The sequence below is a fragment of the Saccoglossus kowalevskii genome, chromosome 17 (assembly GCF_978046115.1).
Source record: "Saccoglossus kowalevskii chromosome 17, keSacKowa6.1, whole genome shotgun sequence".
Lineage (NCBI taxonomy): Eukaryota > Metazoa > Hemichordata > Enteropneusta > Harrimaniidae > Saccoglossus > Saccoglossus kowalevskii.
In genome coordinates this window covers 22238587-22249775 of record NC_140657.1, presented here as the reverse complement: position 1 = coordinate 22249775, position 11189 = coordinate 22238587, and the positions used below count along the sequence as shown (strand labels likewise).

Below are 11189 nucleotides of genomic sequence, written 5' to 3'. Positions count from 1 at the left end.
GATGACAAGTTTGAATATAGTGATGCATCATCACAATGCACACTGGAATTCCCAGGGTACATCTCAATGTACACTAGATTTCCCAGGGAGCATCTCAATGTACACTAGAATTCAGGGAGCATCTCAATGTACACTGGAATTCCCAGGCATCTCAATGTACACTAGAATTCCCAGGGTGCATCTCAATGCACACTAGAATTCCCAGGGTGCATCTCAATGTACACTAGAATTCCCAGGGAGCATCTCAATGTACACTAGAATTCCCAGGGAGAGTCTCAATGTACACTGGAATTCCTAGGGAGCATCTCAATGTACACTAGAATTCCCAGGGAGCATCACAATGCACACTAGAATTCCCAGGGAGCATCTCAATGTACACTAGAATTCCCAGGGAGCATCTCAATGTACACTAGAATTCCCAGGGTGCATCACAATGCACACTGGAATTCCCAGGGTGCATCTCAATGTACACAGTTTTGGGTTCTGGTTCATAAATATTAAACAGACTAAAATATTCTTTTCGAATATGTAACATTTTATTACGTCTTAAGATACAGATAATATAAGGGAAAAAAAATAACTTCATCTTAACTACACAGAATGAAAATAAGATTGGAAAAATAGTCAAAAACTAAATTTTCTTTCCTTAAAAATTGTTTTTCAAAGTTTGATAATTGTGTTCATTCTGCTAACTACAAAAAATTATTATATATATATATAAATAAAAAACGTAACACATTTTTTTCTCAAAATAATGAGAACATCTGAGGGCTGGCAAAAACTGCAATAGATATCGATGTTAGTGTCATCCCCATACTGTACTGTCACAATGTACTCTCAGAAATAGGGAATTTGCCCCAAAGAGTACTGGGAAAAAAGCAAGTAAATGGTAAACTGGGAAAGCATATTTACAAATGAAAATACAATTTTCTCTTCATACCATGATTTTTTTTTTTTGCACAATTTGAAAGCTATCTAGTCTATCAACACACTTACCTAATGCTACAAAGCTTTTTATTTTTTTATTTGTATCCATTAATTACTTTTTTGTTCAAAATTTTCGTAAAGAATCTCAGAGAAAAAAAAAAGTAAGGTAAGGAGGCCAGTTCTATGCCCAAATGTTTACTGGAATGCCCGCAATGAGTGGTCCCAATTAAAAATGTCAATTAGTTTTCATGTGAACAGAACAAAGGTTACTTAAATGCCTGGCAGTGTCTGGCAATCATAGTTACGCTAAAAATATAATTTTTTTTTTAAATTGTAAAAAATAAATCACTAACCCACTCATTGTGAAGTAACAGGAGTGTTAGACGAGAAAAGTAAATAGACAGCAAAAAAAGGAGCAACAATCGGTTAATATTTACAATAACTGAACTTCACAATGAGTTCTTCAAATACAATGGAAAGAAAAGATTGATGCCTAATAAAACATAAAATCCGTACTGAACACCCCCCCCCCCCCCCCCCGGGCAAAAGACATTAACAACCCAATGAACCATTAAATGTCAAAATTCTTTTACATGTATTCATTTAAATAAAAACAAATGGCAGTTCTAATAATAATAACTCTGGTTTCTAACTTCTAAACTAATACTTTGTGCAGCACAAACAAATTAATAAACCATCAAACGAACCATACATAATATGCGTGTCACAATAATGCTGGGAAACAAAAAATAAAAGTTCCAATATATCAAAAATAGCAACTCTGTTTTATAAGGGCAATTATTTTTTGTTGTTGTTAAAATGTCCAAAAATCATAATCCAATTACAATATTAAAATGAGTCTCTGAATAAAATACACACTAGTACACAAGACTGGCCTAATTTAAGATGTGGACTCGCCACTTATTTAAGTAAAAGCCTATGCAACCATCTCTCTCTTTAAAAAAATTACTTTGTTCCCCAATGAAAAAAGAACATATACATAAATAATGTTATTTCTTTTTTGTTATATATAGAAAGAACTGGTCTCCCTCGTTGAATCTTGACATTAACTAGAAATATAATATTTATCAAAAATAACAAAAAAAATAAAAGTAATAATACACATGAACTTATCTTATGTACAATATTGTTCTCAATAATAAACATGCATATATATAAATCATGCATGCGACTGGATTTCCCCTATTTATAATGGAACAGTCCATTGAATCCAATCAACCTTGTTTCCAGCAGGATCACATTATAATGGAGCACAGGTGTGGTGATACTTCTCAGTTACCACTGTGCATGGTTAAACAGAGCAATGGCATCAAAACATACACCTTTTTGTTAAAATAGATAATGTCCACACAAGATTATATATTACTTTAAAATATATTATTATCTCTATTGTGGCAGACTACAGTATGAGCAGTGTTCCCTCAGTGTTAATTTGTTAATAAGTGAAATCCAAGTGGCTAACATCTGCCTGTCTCATCCAGTCATCAACACATTGTAACTACAAAACGGTAAAATGCAACAGTTTTAAATGTAATCACTGTTATTTTCCAGTAACTAACAATTTCTTGAAACTCAAAAATAGAAACTGAAAAGGAATTACAGAAAACTTCTAACTTGGTTCCAAAAATAATTTTTGTCTGGCAGTAAAAGAAAATTACTAGTCACTTTTTGGACACTTCTTTATTGCTGTGTTTTACTATCAAAATATCAAAATGATGCTGACAGTTTTCAATCAGCACAAATGGTCCTGAAAGAGAGAGCAAAATAAATTTGAGGAAAATTTGCACGTTTGATGAAGCTAATATGGCTCCTTTTTCACAACTTGTACGGTCCATGATAAAACGCAAGATTTTGGTCCAAAAATATGTAATAGATATGATTTTTTCCAGTTAAACACAGCAAACAAATTCAGAGAAAAAATACTGATTCAGAATTCAAAATTGCATTGTCCTCTCCGATCACGGAGTGAATAATCACAGTGGCATTCAGATTTAGATGCATTAATTTGTTAATTCCTGAAATAATGATAAATGTTATGATATTATTGTACAAGAGTACTGCAGCTTAGATGTATATTGCTGTCGTCGTGATCTTTGGAGGAGGGGCATGGTGACCATTGGCATGACTTGACTGGGGAGGGCTCGACACGCCTTCAGACCAGTCTGAGTTTGCAGAATGTGGAGATGAGCTGGACCACTGACCAGGCGATTCAGGGGAAGGAGTCAGATAGTTTTCTGGCATAATGTTGTTGATATGATTTGGAGTGTTTTCTAAACTGGAAGGGTGCATATGGCTATGCTGAGATGGAGGTGTAGGGTACTTCTCAGCTGCCATGGCGACGTGTTGTGGGATCTGGGACTGAGGTAGCTGGGTCTGGGAATGATGGGAGTTGTTCTGGTCTGTGGTGACGTGGTGAGGTTGATTGTTCTGTGGACAAATCATATGCACTGGAATAGCACCGTTTGATATCTGGGTCACATTAGTTGTCGGTCGAGCAACTGAATACTGAGGCGGTGGTTGATCTTGCTCAGACTGTGCTGCATATGCCAACTGAGACGCTTGGTTGCCTGCAAGTGCCTGGAATGCAGCCATCTGTGACGGGGATGTCGCAAAACTTGTATGAGGAGCGGCAGTAGAAGAGGGAGGATGTGTACTCATGTCCAAATTGGGCTGCGAGCTGTGATGTGGTGCCAATGACTGCCGATTTTGAGTGGGTACCGATACATGCCCATTACGGCGATGAACAGAGGACATCCAATCAGAAGGTACAGACACGGGTGCAATCACTCCTAAATCAAGTCCAAGTCCACTGCTATTAAGTACAATGCCATTGCGACTGGCTTGACACATGCTATCAGGCGAAGGATGAGATAATCTTGGAGCTGCTGTAATATTTTCCTTGTAATACTGAGGAGCTGAGGACACATTGTGTCCATTTATAGGTGCAATAGTGTCCAAGCTAGCAATGCTTGGATGAGACAAAGCAATAGTGTACTTTGCATACATATTTTGCATACACGGTGAAGTCTCGTGGTAATTGGGTGGGGACTCCAACGAGTCAACTGGTGAGAGAGCTGCTGATGTTTCCATAGAGTCCCGCTTCTTTTTCATTGGTTTCCTCGGTGGTGGTGGTGGATGATCCTTATTACTGTTCATCATTTTTGGACTTAGTTCATTCATGTGAGCACCATTTGGAACAATAGGGCTGCTCCCTTGATTATGTGCATGTTTGGATCGGTGACCTTTCCTTTTATACTGTTTAGATCCAGTCATATGAGGCAAGAAGTTTCCACAAAGTTGACCCGGACTTGTCATAGGTCCGTTTGATGACATAGATACAGCCACAGGTGGGCTTTGTACAATATTGTATTCATCAAGCAATTTCACAATGTCGTCATGCAGTCTTTCGTGTGCAATATCCCGTGGTGACCTGTCCATATGATCGGTGATCTCCCGATTTGCGAAATGGTCAAGTAAAATTTTCGCTGTCTCAAAACTGCCTTCCCTGGCAGAAAGAAACAGTGGCGTCTCCTCCTACAAAAAGAAAAAAAAAAAAAAAAAAGATCATAAACTGGTCTTAATATTTTCTTGGGCAAGTACTATAAACAGTTATGCTAAAGTAGAACTTAACAGTGGCTGTCAGAAAATCAACTGCATTTTATCTTCAGCAAGTCCAAGAAGTATTTGGACAGCAAGTTAGCAAATTTGCTCACTAATTCACTGACAACTTTGCTTTTGATAAATCAATGATTTGACTAGTGCAATTTAAAATCATTTAAAATACTGTTTTTTAAATATCACTCGCATTCAGTGGTGACAGAATGAAGAGCAAATTGTACTTAAAATGTGTTCACGCTTTTTATTTTGGCATTAGTAATCGAAACACAATATTTGTGTATATTTGTTTTTTTCATTTTATTAATTAGTTTTTCTCAAAAACATAGACACATTAAGTGACAGAAATTTGTACCTTATATACAGTATTTGTTCAATGAGAAGCACAACATCAATAGTAGAACATTTAAAAGTTTGAAAGTTTCATACAAATCTTAAATTGGTTTGTGAACTATTTTGACAAGGCACATGTGCTTCCAGTAGATTAAATCAACATGCAGCCGGGAATAGTGAATATTTACCTTTTCATCTTGTATATCTTTATTAGCGCCGTGATTAAGCAAAGTCGTTGTTGATTCTACATTATTGACAGCGGCAGCCCAATGAAGTGCAGATTTACCTGAGTAAAAAAACAATCATTATATAAGTATGAAGGGGTTGGCATGGTAAAATCAAATTGTATGTTGAGTAATGATACATGTAAGAGGGGGGGGGGGGTGTCTAGGGATTAATGCTTACCACTACTGTCAACGGAATTCAGATCTGCTCCAGCGTTTATTAACTCTTCAACCATGTTTTCCACCGCTAAACGAGATGCAAGTACCATCGGTGTTGTCCCGTCAAAATTCTTGGCATCTAGATTAGTAGCTCTGTTTCTCAACAGGATCTGTATTTGAAATGAAGACACAATTACAACATCTGAGCAGTTTTAAAAGCAGAGAAAACCACACTTCAAAATATGGAATGAAATATAACACGTACCTGGAATACTCCTTGAGCATCTGCAGCCACTGCAGAGTGTAATGGTGTCCTACCAGTATAGTCTTGCGCATTGGCATCAGCTCCTGCATCAAGTAGGGTCTTGGCAGCATCAGCACGGGCATAACGTGCTGCTAAATGTAATGAAGTTTCACCTGAAAAATTATTGAATGTAAAGTCAACCATATTATTCAGATTTCCACAATGCAGTTCAGCACACAAGTTTACAAATAAAGTTGTATCAACACAACCCCAAACAATTTATTTTATAATTTTACCTGTCCGTTCAGTTGTTGCCGATGGACATGCTCCCTGTGCCAGCAGGTCAGTTATGATCGCCGCGGACCCATCTTCCATTTCACTCTCATCATAGCCAGTTCGACAAGAAACTAACATCAGAGGTGTAAAACCACCTGACAAAGAAACATTGAAATGGTTGTCAGAAAAATATTGCACCAAGCTGAAAAATTAGAATGAAGATGACAAATGGCAAAGAATGGACATCTGACTCTTATACAGTGGAGGACAGAAGAGCATGTCATTTGTGTGTATGCTGCATGTTTTGAGACAGTGCAATAATGTTTTTATATTATCAACACTACCTAATTTCAGTAACACTGTTTTCTAAATTATGCCCTTCACAGGAATCATTATTCAAGCTTTCAATCATACTCGTTGCAGACACTAACACTACAACATTTTTGGCACATGTTCATTTATGAAAAGCATTCTAACATTCAGCGCACACTTAAGAACTTGAGTGTGAATTGCTAATCTGATACACGTGTCTACATAATCGTATTATCCGCTCACCTGGACCTTTGACATCCACTTCCAGTTGATCAGATTCATCTTCTCCTTCCCCTTGTGGTGGGGTGAGTGCCAACGACGCTGGAATGGGCACATCCGCAGCATCATAATGTGACTTTGACCACAGTCTGTTATCAATCTCATCATCGGCAGGGAGACTTCGCTCATGATCACTGTGCGAGCTGGTACTTGGACTTGGCTGTTCAGTCTGTAGTAAATAAATAGTATATGGTTTATGAGTAATTCTTATCATTGGCGCAAATAAAACATGTCACAGTCTCGTGTAACTTCTTGCTCTTTGTCTACTTTCTAAGCAGTTTTGATGAAAAGAAAATGTAAGAAATTTAACTAGTACATACATGTACCTTGATTCGTTTTCTGTGCGGTTCAACAGAAGGTCCTTCATCGTCCCAGACTGAGTTTTCGTTAGGATCGGCGCTACCAGATGCCCCATTCGGCATATGAGCCATACGTCTAAGGAAGTAAAACAATTAAATTTCTAATTAAAATTGATTTTAGGATACACAATTGATTTTATTGCATGCAGCATATGTCAAAGAAACTGAAAAGTTGCTGATGCCATTCATAAAACCACCTGCAGCATAATGAATCACATGTGGAAAAAGTGATTGCTATTAAATACAAATTAGCACTGACCTCATTCCAACAGAGTCTTCTCCAACTGGTTCCTTCCGGCGAGAGCGACGCCGAGGATTCTCTGGTTTACATACAAACTTGTTGAAATTCTCTGGATACCACAGGGTGCCGTGGGCTTTTCTCTTTCTGGCAGTGGAGACTATCACCCCAAGTACAACAACCACAAGGACAATAGCAACACCAGCAACCAACACCCATACGAGTTTGTTAGGCAGCTGGGCAGTAATGATATCTTCATCCGTACCTGAGAGTCAACAAAACACAGTTTATGTTAACACATGCTGACAAGCATGAAATCAAACTCAGAAGAAAACTAAGACATAAATACCGTAAAAACCCTCAAATAAGAGCCACTTTGTAACACTTTCATTTCTGGGTGGTGCTTATTTGAGGTAACAGTTTGACAACTTTGTAGCCAGTGGCTCTTAAACCAGGGTGATCAAACTTTTTCATTGTGAAATGGGGAAGGGATAGGCAAACACACACACAACCAAAACAGACAAATAATTATTAATGATGTATCATTGCAATTAATTTATTCTGTAAAAATACTGTTATGGGAATAACAAATGTCAAATAAATAAGAACGGCTGCTCGCTGACCGTGCTGCTTAGCGTACACGACGATTCGACGTTTCACCGACAATGTGTAGCGATGCCTGAAGTCATGTTTCACTGACAATGCGTAGCGATGCCTGAAGTCGGATTTGGTAGCACTCTCAGGGTCTGACCCACACTTGTACTTCCGTTGTACAATTGTTTACCAAGTCTGGTACGGCAAACTCCAATTTTTTTCTTGAAAACTGGGAATAACTTGCGTGGCTGTGGCTGGCGTGGTGGTTGATTTGGTGACGATATAAAATAGTTTCGATTGAATTTATCTGACCAGCAGCGACAGGAGCATGGAACGAATGAAAAAAATGATGCCCAATCATTTGTATTTATGGCAAAAACAATAAAGAAAAACACGTTTTTCTATAGATTTTTACAGCTTGGGTACTTGGGCATTGTTTTAATTGCGCTAACGGTCTGAAAGTACAGCTTTGGTTTATATATTTCCTGTTTCATAATCAAGCCAGCTTATAATGATATGTTAATGATATTCACGTACTTCACCGTCCAGGCAAACGGGGTCAAACTATAGCCCCACCCCTATATAACCAAATACGAAACGATACCGAGAAAGTAACAATTACATGTATTAAAAATAATTTCCTGTGACCAATCGGAGAGACTAAATCATTTACGAAAGCCCAGGCCTGTTACAAGGCATTTTCTAATTGGTACAAGTCCAGATTATTTTCAATTCTCACAAATAGCTAATTTAAATATTTGGGTCAGGCGGGTCACGTCGACTCGCTTTGCTGTAAGACAAGTTGATCGCGCAAGTTTGTGGAACTAATCCATTCGACTTCAATTTTGTTTATTTTCGGCAAGAGAGTCCTCTCCAAACTAATGCCAGTTATTTTGTCACTTCCCTGAACATTTTGTCTCGAATCACCCCAAAACAAACGTCTCAAATGAAATGCCAAAAATAACCCAAAACCACGATCAGCGAGAGTGGGCTGCGTAATCATTACATTCTCACAGTCGGAGCTAAGTCACGATCCCTCAAACGTTGCCAGGACCGGATTAACACCTCTGTTTCCCCCCACGCTAACCAAATTTCCCCCACGCTAAGGAAAAAATCTTTTGTTTTCTATTGACTTCCTGTTCCGGTCCGTCTGTGAGAAAGTATTTTCGATACCTCCGATTTTCCGATAAAGGCGTTCTAAAATCGTGACGTTTTTTACTTGGTTATAAAGACAACATTGGCAATGAATATCTCAACGTGTCCTTCGGTGTTTCGGCAAAAAAACATAGTTACTACTAAATAGTTTGTGAATTGGTCGATTGTGTGTCAGGAATTTAAAATAGACAAGTTGATAGTCACATTCACGCTCTCAGTGTATTTCTTTCGTCTGTCATTCTTCCGTTTTCAATTATACTGGACATCAGGCAAGCTATGGGGATAATCTTTATTTGTCTCACACCTTCTGTGGGGCAATAAACAATGCAGGGTGGAAGTGAGGCAAGACAAGCTTGTGTCTGCCTGATTGTAAACAACCGGGCGGCTGGCGCTTATTTCTGGTTTCTTATTGACAAAACCACTCAACTCTTGGTGGCTCTTAATGGAGGGTCAAATGTAACAAATTTTCACTGAGTGGCTCTTAATTGAGGGTGGCGCTTATTTGCGGATTTTTACGGTAGTGGCATGATGAAATATACTAAAAATACTTACTGCCAGCACCTTGCACAGGAAATCCCGCAAAATCTAAATCATCCTGGGCGGCATTAGCTCCAAGGAATGATGCAGCCTCACCTGCCGTGGCAAAACACTCATTCTCCTCTTGAAGACACTTGCGGTTGTCAAGCTTCAGAAATACTTTAGATCTACAAAAAAGATGATGATGATAATTGAGCAAACAAACGCGACTGCCATAAATTTGTGATTTAAAATTATATCGATCTTAATAACTCACCCTGTGCGACCTGCTCTCTTGTGCCTCCCGATAATAATATCAAGAAGGCTGCTACCAGAATAGGCACTTCGTCGGTGACGAGCCATTGCAACATTTGTGGCCAGATCATCTCCTTCACTCCACGGTAGAATCATCTCATCTCCTTTTGTATCTTTCACAAACACCACTGTTGTACGCAACTTATGACCAACATCTCGGAGAAACTGTTTAGAATTATTCCGGATCACTTCTGGTGGTGCCAAAATTATCAAGATCAAGGTACCTTCTGCAAACATGGGTGGGTACTCATCACAGTCCAAACCGTCCCAATCGCATTCAGCATTATTACATCCATGGTCACAGTGTCCATTTGCATAGTGGTTTGTACAATATGCATCATATATAGGGCTGCATTAAACAAAAAAATAACATATTAGACATTTCACAAGTTTTCAAAAGGCACACAAATCAGGAATTTAAATGTTTAAGTTGCCTGATGACAAGATTCAAAGAACGCCAGCAAACGTACAACTAGCGTGATAACAAAAACCTAAAAATTGAACACCAGCAAAGGTATAAATAGCCTGATGGTGAGAATTAAAGAAATGAACGCCAGCAAAGCTATAGCCTTGATCAAGGTAGCTTCTGAGAAAAAAAAACTATCTGATGGCGAGAATCAACAAATTGTATCACAGATAATGTACAAGCAGCCTGATGGCAAGAATTGAATAATTGAAAGCCAGCTAATGTATAAATAGCATGGTTGCGAGTATTGAAAATTCAAACTCAAGTAAATGTACAATGGGGGTAAAAAACACAAGGCTTGAAACTTCAGTATTCTGGAGAAACTCAATTTTAAGGTTTTCAGGGAAATTGTGAGGGAAATAAAATTTGAAAGGCATCAATACATTCAGGTAGAACATTTAGGCAATCGTCTCCATTGTCTGTGAATTATGAATCATGGGTAGGCCATCATTACTTACTTGCATTCCGAAACTTGTTTCTCACAGTCAAAGCCATCAAAGAGACACTTCTCATTATTACACTCTTCATCACAGAAATCGTTCTGGAACACCTCCCAACACCTGACACTAGTGGATGTGCAGTTCTCCCATGGTAGTAGTCCTAATGAGCAATCTTTACCATCCCATGCACATTTATATGTGTTGCATTCCTCCTAGAATACAGACAGACAAACAGCAGTTAAACACACATGGCAACAGATTATGGGTATTAACTGATCTGAATGTAATGAATTGAAAAATTGTTTCTAAACATATAAACTTACATCACAAACACCATCTCCATGTTTTTCAGTGCAACCTGCAATCGTGCACCCACGCTCCTCTTCATCAGGAGCAATGGTTGGTGACACAGTCACTGGCTTGCCAATACCACCTGTGAACTCTGGATCATAGACATCACACTGGACACCATTCTGATAAGGTGGGCATTCACACAGATAGTATCCGACAAGATCCAGACAAGCACCACCATACAAACATGGTGCAGAGCCACACTCATCATACGTGTCAACTTGACATTGTTCACCTGTAACCCCAAGTAGGCAATGACAGATGTACCCAGACACTGTTGGTTCACAAGAGCCGCCATTCTGGCAAGGATTAGGTAGACAGTTGCTTTCAAGTAGATGACATTCATCTCCAGTAAAACCCTGAAA

At 38.5% G+C, this 11189-nt stretch overlaps 1 protein-coding gene across 2 annotated transcripts in view; it reads right to left on the bottom strand.

Annotated features, from left to right (window-relative positions):
* Positions 1-514: 514 nt before the first annotated feature.
* The window catches only part of LOC100313684 (notch receptor), a 55314-nt gene continuing 44639 nt past the window's right edge, over positions 515-11189 (bottom strand). The window contains exons 19-30 of one of the 2 annotated variants that reach the window (XM_085492068.1): positions 10797-11183; positions 10492-10685; positions 9530-9916; positions 9289-9440; positions 7009-7252; positions 6711-6825; positions 6355-6559; positions 5820-5954; positions 5545-5696; positions 5302-5449; positions 5085-5182; positions 515-4482 (exon numbers count right to left, since the gene is read on the bottom strand). In XM_085492068.1, coding sequence (XP_085348194.1) covers positions 3013-4482; positions 5085-5182; positions 5302-5449; positions 5545-5696; positions 5820-5954; positions 6355-6559; positions 6711-6825; positions 7009-7252; positions 9289-9440; positions 9530-9916; positions 10492-10685; positions 10797-11183 — 3687 coding nt within the window. In that variant the 3' untranslated portion in view covers positions 515-3012. The remainder of the gene's footprint in view (positions 4483-5084; positions 5183-5301; positions 5450-5544; positions 5697-5819; positions 5955-6354; positions 6560-6710; positions 6826-7008; positions 7253-9288; positions 9441-9529; positions 9917-10491; positions 10686-10796; positions 11184-11189) is intronic. The other variant, XM_078010817.2, reaches the window with a different exon arrangement.